Source organism: Chroicocephalus ridibundus, chromosome 7, assembly GCF_963924245.1.
Source record: "Chroicocephalus ridibundus chromosome 7, bChrRid1.1, whole genome shotgun sequence".
In the NCBI taxonomy this organism is placed as follows: domain Eukaryota; kingdom Metazoa; phylum Chordata; class Aves; order Charadriiformes; family Laridae; genus Chroicocephalus; species Chroicocephalus ridibundus.
In genome coordinates this window covers 468344-481467 of record NC_086290.1, presented here as the reverse complement: position 1 = coordinate 481467, position 13124 = coordinate 468344, and the positions used below count along the sequence as shown (strand labels likewise).

The window sequence follows — 13124 nt, the reverse complement described above, 5'->3', positions numbered from 1 at the left end:
TTAAAAACATTTTGCATCCTGATTTCTGCTTACTGGCACAAGATGTGTTTCTTACTGTAAATACTTTTTGAGGCAAGCTGAGGCAAAAGCCTCATTGCACCAAACCTTTAGTTCTGTAGCGAACCTCTCGATCTTCCCTGGGACACTGAGTGACCGCTCCCTTAAATCTGGCGAGAGCTTTCAATATTGAGTGCTGTACACGTTTTTAAGACTGATTTTTTTTTTTGCTTACAATTTTAACTACGTATTGCCTCTTCTCTTCAATAGGCATTTGTTACCTAGTTTGTTTTAATACTGATTTTATACTAGGAGTCGGAAATCTGCAAAGATCATCCAGTCAGCGTAGCACACTCACATACCAAAGAAATAATTATGCCCTGAACACAACAGCTACCTATGCGGAACCCTACAGGTCAATGCAGTATCGACTGGCAGAGTCCAGCTACAGCAGGCTGCAGCACGCGGCGCCCGCCGACGAGGGCACCACGCGATCTCCGTCCATAGACAGCATCCAGAAGGACCCCAGGCAAGTCCTCTTGTGCGCTAGAGAGTGATACGTACTTGCCGCAATAAGAGCTTTAATACATTCCTCGAATATATGTGGCACTTTGCGCGTATTCCAGTTTCCGGTTTTACATTGTTTAAACAATCGTGACTGATTTAGGTGTTAAGATCTATACCTTTATAGCCAAAGTAATAAATGCAGTCTACTTATTACAGTAAGAAAGAGCAATTTTTATGCATTTAGTTATTATTGCATTTTTCTTCTGTGTAGAAATTGTTACAGGAAATACTTACAAATTTAATGAGAATTGACTGGATTATTCCAAATATTTTTGAGTAACTCTACGGATCAACCTGTTAATACTGTAATAAGTTTTCTCTTTATGGGAACGTGAATCGGGATTGAACATTAGAAAGTTCATACCTAATTTATTTGAATGAATTTTTTGTGAGCAGCCGGCTTAAGTTTCCGAACAACCTAAGTTTAAAAATGATGTATAAATGTACCATTTTGAAAGCGAATACACATTCGTGTTTTTAAAACAGGTACTAGTTTGATGCTATAAGTGTATGTACACAGTGTGGGCATGTGACAAGTGTAATGTTATCACTACAATTTAGTGGAGACACCATTCATTAACACCTTGTGTCTTCAAATGGAATATCAAAATCCAGTCCAAGCAAAGCTTGGAGGGATTTCTGGTACTGCCTGTCTTCAGTGTGGTATGTGCTGCTGGAAACTCCAGCCCCCCCAGAGCACCGGTCCATCGGGGCAGCGTCTGGAGGCTCCCTGTGCTGACAGCACGTGGCCGGGTTAGAGACCCCCGGGGCAGAGCACCTCGCATGGCTGGGGACAGGCTCCGGGGGCTCATACGGGAACATCGCGGCGCCGAGTACGCTGTGAAAGAGGGGAGCCGATAGCTGTGGCAGACCAGAGTCTGACACCGAAAGCCTTGGGGCCTCCTGCGTTCCGACGGCTCATAGCACGATTCAGGTGTTCTCTAGTTTGGCCCTGCCCTTCGGTCTCGAAAATAAAAGCACTGTCTTCAGTAGATCTGCTCAGTAGTGGAAAGTAATGTATCTCTTTTTTTAAATAGATATGGAGAGACTGGGTTAATTTCATTTAACTGAGGGGTACAGTCATCTAAATGATGTTAGCAGGATAATCTTACCTCTGAGTAACGCTTGCCAGCTGCATGCTACCGCTGGCCTAATCTGGTGGGGTTTACAAGAAAAGTTACTTATAATAGGGATGCTTCTCATTCATAACAAGGAACTTTAAAGAAATTCTGTCTCAGTTTTCATTGCTGATGCACCTTCTTATCTTGCAATTTCGCAGTGGAATAGTTTTACCTTACGTTTTAATCTGTTCCACTTTGCGCTTTGCAGATGGCGCCGTCGCCGGGGTTGGGTTAGTGTGTTACCAGAGCACATTGCTCTACGGAAACAGCGAGGGAGCACTCGGAAAGCTGCCGGTTTTATTAGAAAGGCAGTTTTCCCTACGTTCTTCCTGCCATTATTATGGAGAAATAAACCTCTAAGTTGTTGAGCAGTTCAAAGCAGGCACGTAGCTGAACTTTCCCTTGTTGGTGACTGTAGGAACCGGGCTAGCGTTAGCCTTTGAATAGCTCCCAGAATGCTAGTCTTGGAACATCCTTTTTTTTTTTTTTTTTTTTTTTTTTTTTTTTTTTTTAATTTACTTGGGGTTTTGAGCATAGGAAAACTTAGATACTACTACTTTTTTTTCCCCCTCAATCTTCCTTTACAGAAGGAAAACAGCCCGGCAAATATTAATGGGTGTATTTCTAAATCTGTGAATTTGGCATGGATATGTTTAATGACTTTTCCAGGATTTGTCTGCAGAAAATAGTTTTGTTTAATGAAAGAGATATGATTTTAATGATTATAAGTTTATAATTGCTGAATAGCTCAAATTATGCAAACTTCCTACATCTGCTCATGATGCTGAAATTTCAGGCTGTGCAAATCTGTTGAAGTATAGTTGACTTCCGACTAGAAAGGACATTGAGCACTGAGGAAAAAAAGTATGACGTCCCCGAGCGGCATTGTTAAGTGGCTATTTGTTGCATTACATATTTAAGTTTTGGGAGATTTATGTGGTTTTGAGTGTTTGGGTTGGTGTAACTTTAGTGTATATATATATTTGTGTGACCAACAACCAAGCTAGCTGGGGCACACAGGATATAAAGCATCCTTTTCCAATTGGAAGGCTAAAAGGTGATGTGGCTCGTAGTTATTCTAACATACCTGGTTTTCCTCCCAGCCCTGATGTTCCAGAACAAAACCAGAATTGTTGAAAACTCTTAAGAGGCTCTAGTAATTCTGCTTAGAAATAAACACCTGTTTGTAACTAATGCCCTCTCTTGAACGTGTTCGTCTCCTGAAGGGAGTTTGCTTGGCGAGATCCAGAGCTGCCTGAAGTCATTCACATGCTGCAGCACCAGTTCCCCTCGGTGCAGGCGAACGCGGCCGCCTACCTCCAGCACCTCTGCTTCGGAGACAACAAAGTGAAAACCGAGGTACCGTGCCCAGCGCCCTTCTCTTCCTGGGGAAACCGTGAAAGAAAAACTAGAGCTCTCACCTCCTCGGGGTTTTGTCATCATAACACAGTACTTTGGACCCTTTGGGGTTTATGTTGTACCAGATGCATGATAATACTGAGGTACCTAGGTGTGTGTAATTACACACACACACAGATTTTTGTGTCGTAAGAGTCTGCATGGAAATTATGTGAAAATATTTTAGATTCACATTGTGTAATGTAGCAGAACTGTAAAGTATGTTTATCGGAGCCTGTTTCTGTGCAACCTGCTGATGACCGGAGACTAAGGAAAACAGGAATTCTGGAAGGCTTTCCACTGGTTTTGATCAAGATACTTTAAGGCATCGTAGGGAACGAGTGAACTGCCAAGCAAAGGAAAGAAATCCAACCCTAGAAATATATAGAGGGTAATATTTATGTCGATATGATGTGCAGGAAGGATGTGTCTGAGTGAAAATTCGGATTATTGTTGAAATTTCTAGAAACTGTTTGCATTTGAAGAGCTGCCCTTTTTGCAGAGCAGCTATGAGCTGTTGATCTGAAGGAATTTGCTTTTTCGTTCGTATCATATGTGTATGTTTTCTGTTATTTTCAGTATAAATGTTATTTATGTTCATAAAATGTTGGTGCAACTTTTATGAGAAGATAGCCCAACACAATTCACTGCTGCTGGAAGGCAAGTAATCACAGATTTATAGGTAGTCTTGCTATTTTATAAGGGACCTGACAGCTTATTTAGGAATTGTTGGGATATTATTTGTCTGCAAATGTTCATCTACCAGGAGATTTTACATTTCTTCACCGCTTCAATTTTCATTGTTACAGAATTTGTTTTAGAAATTATGGAATGTCTGCCTTAATTTTTTTCAAAAGGACACAAACTAAAAGAAACGTGCCAAAGTTTAAGCAGAAGTTGAACGTGGCTTTAACACTTATGTCATGTATGAAGTGGTGTCTCAACTGTTTATCGTTAGAATACAGATAGAATTAGAATTGTTTAGCATTAGAAATATTTAATATGTTTTAAAATCGGTTCAGGTAATAAAGAATTATAGACATATTATACCATATAATCAAGCTCATAAAACCTCATCCAAAGACAAAGGTTGTCTTTTGATTTAGAAGACAAGATGAGTTGCGGTAGCCAGCGAGACAACTGTAAACGCAGACCACCTTCCACTTAGTGCGTGGAATTCTGGAACAGAAAATTTCTCCTTTTCAAACAGGGAAGATTTATGTACTGGCACAGTTATTTCTTTCGAATGGGAATAATCGGCTGTTATAAATCCTTAGAATACTATGACAGAAAGAATGTCTGGCGTCTAGGAGAGGAGAATATTGCTGGGCTTTTGGGACAGCAAGCCTTATGCCAGTGCCTCTTAGGAAGCAGCTGTCCCCTGGGTTTGGGAAACGCGACGGGATCGTGGCAGCGGGGAAGCTGCGGTCCGTGTGCCCTTCGGAGCAGAGGCCAGCACGAGGAACTAGCTGGAATGGGAAAGGATCGTAATTATTTTAGTGACAAATTTGGTAAAAACTTTTTGAGGACTGCTTTTGTGTTTTTATTCATTATTTACATTTATTATTTTATTGCTCTGGTAAAGACCAGATTAATTTGCTAGAGTATTAAGGATAGTAAGAGCCTAGCAAAATGAACTCCAATACTTGCATTGCTAAAACCTGAAGGTAAGCGTAAGAAACTACCCGGGAGTGTGGCAGTCTTTACCATTTAAATTAGCTATGAAACTACACAGAATGAATAAATTACACTTCCATGTAATTAATATCTGTATGTAAATACATACGATACTGATATATTAGTTCATGAATGTATCATTCTACAAGAATTCTGATTTTGCAAGAGTTCTGATTTTTTTCAATTTAGAAATTGAAATGTCAGTTCAAACTGGCAGCAGCTGCTACATCTTAAAATAGTTAATGACTCTGTAAAATACAAATCTTAAGAATGGATTTCTAGTCCAGTTTTATTTTGAATTGTATACACAAAAACTCTACCTCACCAAGTGTTGAGTACAGATTGAAAAAATGATAAAGCTGTTTTGTTGTTGGTAACTTGTATGTCTGTTATGGATGGGTAGTGGAGATGGAGTGTTTCATGTGCTGTATTGACGTACAAGAGGGAGATTTAACTGAAAAGTCTGAATAGTTACTTGTTGCATCATTATTTAGTAACAGAAATAAGAATGATTTGCCTTGAAAAAAAACCAGCTCTTTACATTTATTTTTTTTTATAGCATCCTGTAGTGTATGCTTTCAATGTATTTGGTATCAAATAAATAATCTGTAAGGTAATATTCATTCCCTAGCTACAGAAATCTTGCCAGGTGAATAACTTTAAGCTTGAAGTCGACTGAATGCCATTAGATACAGACTCCTGCTGGCTTTTGGCGCAGCAGCGCTGTGTCTAATTGATCATCGCTGAACTCTGTCCCCATGACGTGTAACTTACATGGTAGATATATCTAGGTGTGTAAATATAGGTTTCCTTTTGAAAAATATACATTTTAAAGAGAGGCCTAAAAAATTTCCAAGTCACCAGTCTTTCATTTTATTTCTTTTCTTCTACTTAAGAGGTGACAGGTAAAAATCACATACAGTGTTGGTCAAAGACCTTGCATTGCAATTTGGTTTTTTCCAAGCCTCTTCAATTTGGCTCTTTTAAGGTGCGCATAAAGGTATTAACTGTTTTGCTACCCCGTCCAATTTTCAAGAATGTAATAGAGAGAAGGTTTATTTTGTAAATATTACAGAATCCTAAAATACTTGAATCATTTATCATTTCTGTAAGTTATTTTGAACAAGGAAAAGTACTACATGGAACGGAGATCTCAAAACACAACGTTAACATTTTTTAAAAAATACAAAATGACAACGAAATGCAATTAACCTGCTTTAAAGCAAACAATATAAAAATTTCTTTTTGTTTTATGAAATTTCTGCAGAGTAGACCTTCCTTTTAAAAAGAACTTCAGATATGCTGATAGGACTGGATATATGCTAGTTTGAACTGATTTGTGTGTGTGTAGTTAGGTGCAAACATTTAAATATTTGCAACTTCTTGATTCTCACATTCTCTACAAAGGTATTCCGAGGTATAGGAAATTACTTTTAAAACCGCATTACTAGGAAGCAAAGCTTCAGCAGTAACAATTCTTCTCTGAACACAGCCAATGGCTGAAGTGTCCACCAGCCTTTCCAGCAAGGATGAGAGTGCTTCGCGGGAATTTTCAGTACAGTGAAAAAGTCGAGTTACTAAGATTTACCAACAATATTTCTTCTTGAAGTAGCACGGAATGTACTGGTTTTATAACGATAAAGCCTTTTAGATCTGTAGAGTGAAATGGGTGGAATCGCTGGGTGCTGATGTTCCCGACGTTCCATGTTCTAGGTGTGTAGGCTGGGAGGAATCAAGCACCTGGTTGATCTCCTGGATCACAGAGTCCTGGAAGTTCAGAAGAATGCGTGCGGCGCACTGAGAAACCTGGTTTACGGCAAGTCTACTGATGAGAACAAAATAGCAATGAAGAACGTTGGTGGGATACCTGCCCTTCTACGATTGTTGAGAAAATCCATTGATGCTGAAATCAAAGAGCTTGTAACGGGTAAGTTGTGAATAGAAACAGGCAGGGAACTATAATACAGATTATTTTTCTGAAGTGGATGAGGCTGGAATAACAGGTAAGTGACTGGAATTGAGTATATTGACCGGATTTTTATTTGTGATTTGGTATTTTTTTGTGAATACGACATCACTTATTTTGATTACTGACAGTTAAAGTATTAGCATAAAGGTATAGATTCGCTGGGAGAAGTGAATCTCGAGCTGCACTTAGGGTAAATTTTCCCCTGGTGTGGTTCTCCTATGTACGCAGCCAGGTGTCAGGCAGATATTTATTGACTCCTAACCCTTGTTTTATTCCAGGCTTTTTTTTATCATCTGATTACAATAGTTTTAAGTAAGATCTTGCAGAATTTATAAGATGTACCCGGACTACGTAAATGTATGTTGAAGTACAGTTAGAAAATTGCAAGTATGGAAATTATAGGAGCATCTCCGTGTGCACTGTTAGCAGAGTGACGGCAAGCGACTGTGCGTGCTCCCAGCATCACGAGTGTGAGGCAGCAGATTTAGCTTATAACCCATGAACCTGCTCGGCACTTGGTGCAGACAGAAAGTGCAGAAATAATAAATGATTTGCGCTTCTAACACATGCAGGAACTTTATTTCCATCAAAACAAGGTGGAATTGTTTGGCACTGCGTACAGCTGCTATCTCCTTCTCTTAATAGGGGAGTGATTTGTCTATGAAGGTTTTAGGGGATTGAAAAATATGAGAGGACAGAAAAAAGTAGTTTTCACTTTCTTTAAATAGTTCCTCTTTCAAGTTTTAATAGCTCCCTTGTTTGATTTTGTTAAACTCCAAAGCTTAACTACTTACCTGCTAAACAAAGCCCCCCAACAGGGCTGGAGTCAGAGGGGAGGGAGGTGGCATCCCGGGAGCCTGTCCAAGTTCTCTTTAGAAAAGCTGTTAAGCAGAGAGAGGACTCTGTACAGAAGGTATCCAAAGCCTTTAAGTTCATATGCAGGCTGTTTTCCTTAAGTATTTTGACATAAGCAAGCATTAAGATTACCTGCAGCTTTCATGTTCTCTCTAGAAACACACAGTTTTTCCTTAAGAAGTTATGTAAATGGAATACTGGAAGCTAGAATTACACATTAGCTGTCTTGTCTGCTCTACAGAATTCATGTTTATGTATCTAAAATACTTGTGCTTTTAAGATGTTAGGGATGGTTCCACAGACTAAGCCAAAGTCAAATGCTTAAATAAGAAGGTATTTAGTTGCTACTAAAAAAAACCAAAACTCTACTCTGTTGTCTTTCAAAAAAGATATAGCACGTCATCTGTAAGTATAAAGTTTTTTCAAATAAATATGGTATTTAATTTGAATTATAAATAAAGATTACTACTTCAGAAAAAGTGACTCTTACTTTTTAACACACATATTTTAATTTTTTTTTAACCAGCTACACCAAAATGGAAAGTTTTGGCCTAATTGTCTTCTGGCTAGGTCAGTGGCATTGACTTCTTTTAGAGTTCGACTGATGCTGGGTGCTTAAGAAGAATCTACTGCAGACTTTTGGGGAGCTTAGGGATTTTTAAATGCTTCTATAAATAGCAATATAAAGAAGTGGGAAAGATCCAATGATTCAATAATTCAATAATTAAATTAATAGTTCAATAATTAAAAAACTCCACCTATGTCAGAACTAAAACTAGCAAACCCACCCAGTTTACTTTGTGTTCCCAGATTAAAATAATGTAGATACAGTTAAACTAGTATCAATCTACACCACTAGAAACACTAAACGTCTGATGTCTAGTTTAAAATTAGCACTATTCATTACTGCAGTAGTTTACTCATAATTTTTCATATAAAGTGGATTTTCCAGTGTAACGTTTCTTGATGAAGTACAATGCTTCTCTTTTTGCTGAGGGTGGTCTTTCTTCCTCGCTCAATGAATTCTCCTTTCATTGTTACCAGTGTCGATTGCGGTTGAAAAACAGCAGGTCTGTCTGCTGTCATCGCAAGTGAAATTCATCCAGTTTACTTTAATATGCAGTTAGGTAGATGAAAACTTTATCCCGCATAAGTGAAATTAGAATAACAAACTTCTTGCGATCCGTATAGATATTTTTCACACGAATTCATTTGTATAAAATTTCTGAGGAATTATTTAGTCAAAAGCAATCTTTTAACCTCAGAAGTTATTTGGGAACATGCCCTAAGGATTAACTCTGCTACGTTTGAAAAGCTAGCGTATTGGGGGAGGGCTTAATGGCACAAATATGTTTTAGAGGAGTTAGAAAGCAGTAGGAATACGGGGGTCTATATTTAATTAACAGTAGCTGAAATGCCAAGATTGAAATGCAGAGAGATAAAGAAGTGGAAATTGAATAGAAAGTTACATTAAAAAACATAGAAAGCTTAATTGCAAAACCCCAAGAATGTTCTAAGAGGGAAGCAAGTCATCTTTTTAATGGTTGTAGATTATTCAGAAAATAAAATGTGCTACATTGCTTTTCATAATCATTATATGAAAATGAAGTAATACATTTTTTTAGAAGTCTTTAAAAGCTGTGCATTGGAGCGCATTGGACCACTCTTTGCCGAGCTCACCCCAGCCGCCCGCGGTTGCGTTGCCCCCGCGGTCCCAGCGCCCTCGGCAGGGAAACCGCTCGCCTGGGAAACTCCAACAGCGCGCACGGCGTCGGTATTTTGGCACGGTCATCTCTGAGAGCAGCGAGGGTCAGAGCTTCAGGAAAAATAGGGCAGGCAGTCCCTGATCAAAAAAAGAAAACAAAAAGACCTGCTTTTCATTGGAACTGCAGAAGCTTTCTCGTACGGCATTTTGAACTCTCCTGCAAAGCTCGCTCACTTTTATTTTTTTTTTCCTCCCTGGTGCTGTTACTGCTGATTTCCTTCCTCCATTAAGAATTATCCGTGCTTGGTAACGCTGATCCCTTTTCAACTTTAGCCTTCTCTTCTCAGGTTTTCCTCACCTCTAGGCAACGTCAGGCACTAATAGTGGTTTGTGATTTTTCTGCTGTATTTTATAGTACGGTCACAGACTAAGCAAGAAACATGAGGCCAGCTGGAGCGACCAGTTGCATCTTACGCAGAGTACAGTGTAACACGCGTAGGAAGCAGAAGCTCCTCTCCTTCACACCCGGACCTGCTGGGGACAGCAGGGGTCTGCCGGGGTGGGTGCGTGGACTCGGCACTTCTTGCTGCACGGAGCTGGTTGAACGGGATGTCCACCAGTCTTACAAAATGAGGGAAATTGCAGCTAATAGCTGCAAAATTGAAAAATAAATTCAGAGGATATTCATCTTCTGCCTACGGTTTCAAACTGTCTGTTTGGCAGATGATTTTGTAACAGTTAAATACTTGTTTTTAAATGTGCCTCCACAACAATGAGGAATAAAAAGGCAATTGTTACTTAAATGGCATACAAAATTATACTGTAATCCCAGAAGTCTCTTATACCTTAACACGGCATGGTACTGGCTCCTGCCACCATTTTCCTTATCTTTCAGTGGAAACTTCACAAATTATGACTGCCTTTGCCTCCAGGGTTTATTTCTAAGAAGCTTTAAATTTGGTCCCAATTGTCTTAAAATAAGTACTGTGCAAATAATGAGATTGTATTCTCATTTTTAACATGGAGACTAAAGGGCTGGGTAATACACAGTTTTACTTTGTAAAATAAAGAGCCGAAGACTTCTCCCAAATTAAAAAACAGAATGTCCTGGTGAGAGCATTTGCCTTCACATAATGACCGCAGGGGTGATAAATCATTAATCGTTTAATCAAGGTACCTCCTTGAGAGTCCAGCTTCTGGGCATGTTTTGACGTAGATGCTCAGGGAACGCCAGTGGTTTGCCGTTGGAACGTTCCCAGGCTGATCTGCACGGACAGGTCAATATGGCCACAGTGTCACGGGCCCCTTGGAGGGCTCGGCCTGGGGGGTCCTGCGGCTGGTCTCTTCTGTGCCGTCGTGCCCACACCCGAGAAGCGGTGCTGCTGGCTGCTCTCGTCTGGTTTCTCCGCGAGGCCCTGGGGTGGCGTTGCTCCGGAACGGGGCAGGGGGTGCCACGTCCCTGTGGGTGGAGCGAGGGTGGCCATGGCCAACGGCACGGGTGCCGCCGTGCCCAGGCGCGGGGTGTCCCCGCTTCTGCTGCCTCCGCGCTGCAGACAGCGCCCGCGGCCCCGGCTCTGCCGCAGGCCAGGCGGTGTTTAGAGGCAGTTGGTGCCGTAAGGCTGGGGGCTCTGCCTCCACGTGAGTAACGGACACGGAGATTTTCAGAGCTGGTCACAGAGTCCAGCGCGCTATTTCCCTCTCTGCGTTAGGTAACTAATAGTCTGAGACTCGAAATAGAATTTTTCTCTTGCATAACTTGCTTTAACAACAAATGTTTGGGGGGCGGGGAGGAGGCTTAGGTGAGATCTCATTTCTAGTTTGCATCACAAATTGCATGGAATAAGGTTTCAAAAACTTAAAGCTTTAGGCCAGTGGAGCATTTACATTTCTCAGTTAGTTACCCATGGAGCACTCTTCTGCGGCTGTACGTGCTCGCTAAAGAAGAGATTTATGGCATGAAATTGGATATGGATTTGAAATAGCTTGCTCTATGTAATCAAACTACTAAACCTGAGGAATAAGTAAACTTCAGCTTATTTTGAGTGTGTAGATGTGGTGCAACACAAAGTTTGGTGAAGCCATAAACAGCTTTTGAGAATCACTCAAAACTTTTATGAAAAAAAACCTACACAACAACTTTAGAGAGTACTTTTTTTAAAAATCATTTTTTTATTTCCCAGCTTGTAATCAATTCTCTTTTGTTACTGGAAGTCTTGCTGTACAGGAGCCGGAGTCAAAAGTCATAAATAATACTTTTAACGTGGCTCTAAAATGGGTCTGTGATGGCATTAAAGTATCAGTAATCTCTGAACACTTTAACACGTGACGTATCCATTGCTGTAGATTTTTCGTCTTTAGTTCCTCAGGGTTATCAGACCACCAAGGAGGTAGTTTGCTGTTTATAAATTAATTTATTCTTTTGTTCTGTGTCAAAGTATTGGAAGGAAATGTATGATTTTCACAGAAGTAATGTTTCTGTGAAATAGCTGGTGATTTCAAAAGTAACCAGGCAGTGGGTGCAAGGAAGAGGTCGGGTTGTTCAGCAGGTGATCTGTCGCGCAGGAGGTCCCTGAGTGAACGGGAGAGGTGCGGTGCCGGGAAAAGGAAGGTTGTGTGGGCAGAGGGTCTGCGACGTGCCGCGGCAGAGCCCTGGCTCTGTGCTCCTCGCGTCACAATCTCTAGGAACCGCTGTGCGGCGCATTCAGTGCCGGGCTGCCTGTGTCACAACTGGAAATCGGGAGAGTCAGGAACCTCCTCGGGTATCTGTCCCCCCGAGGTTATTTTACTGAAGAGAAAAAGGATCTTTCATGCAAAGATTTTTCTTTCTTATCTTTGTGTGGCTGTGTTAAAAACTTTTGCTGTCTTTAAAAACTTTTGGTTTTGTAAACTCTTGTCTCGTGCCCCTGTAATTTATTTCTGAGGAAACTAAACGTTGAAAGTCTTGTCAAACTGAAAACCATATGGTTTATAGTAACAATTTTATGGGGCTATTGTGGAAATGCTGTTTAATGTGTTTTGCTGAGTGTACGCAGCTATACTACCTTACAGTTAGTTAAATACTGTATGTGAGGAAAATATTGAGAGTACGATGAGTACCTGGTGAGCGTTTAGATGCACGTCAAGCTGTGTTTCATAGTGAAAAAGATGTCTGAATGCCATATTTAGCATATTACTTGTATATACAGTTCTGCACACAATTTATGTCAGATCTCATACTTCTGTGTCTGAATGTCTTGTAAGAAGACAGTGAAGCAGGGGAGGGAACTACAGAATTCTGCCTGAGGATGAGAGATCGGTAGCAGTTTCACGTGACTAAAAGGTGAACGGAAAACTCTCCACTTCCTGCTGTGGTCTCCAGGAAGAGGGTTTCTGTAGGATTTTTACATGAGCTGTTGTATGTTCAGCTCTGCACTTCAGTATCTGATATCCCAGGCATACAATGCAAGAAAGCAGTAATGTCACCCCAGGCCATTTTTCCCATGTTTATCATTCAAAAACCCAAACCGTTTCCCCCCTCCATTGTTCATCTTGCATTCCTCCTTTTTGGATACTGGCTTTTCAGGTTCCACCTGAGCTAGAATCATACCACATCACACACTCAGGACCTTTGCTGAAAACTCTTGAATGGCTACCACCCATCTGACAGTCTTCCTTCTTTGTCATTTTTTTCAGAAAATACTCCACAAGATCTCACGTTTGCAAAACGCTGGTGATCTTTCAGCCGCAGTGTCCGTAGATTTGGGTTCTTCTCACTTCATTTTTGCTCTTGTATACTTATGACCTTTCTTTTAGCTGTTAACTTCTGCCTGCGAAGTTGTAGAGGTTTCCGATGTAA

The 13124-nt window shown here is 40.5% G+C and overlaps 1 protein-coding gene across 6 annotated transcripts in view; it reads left to right on the top strand.

The window, feature by feature from the left end:
* PKP4 (plakophilin 4) overlaps nucleotides 1-13124 on the top strand; it is an 85090-nt gene that overhangs the window by 58963 nt on the left and 13003 nt on the right. For all 6 annotated transcript variants that reach the window (XM_063340898.1, XM_063340894.1, XM_063340897.1 and 3 more), the window contains 3 exons: nucleotides 310-526; nucleotides 2912-3044; nucleotides 6474-6687. In XM_063340898.1, the coding sequence (XP_063196968.1) occupies nucleotides 310-526; nucleotides 2912-3044; nucleotides 6474-6687 (564 nt within the window). The remainder of the gene's footprint in view (nucleotides 1-309; nucleotides 527-2911; nucleotides 3045-6473; nucleotides 6688-13124) is intronic.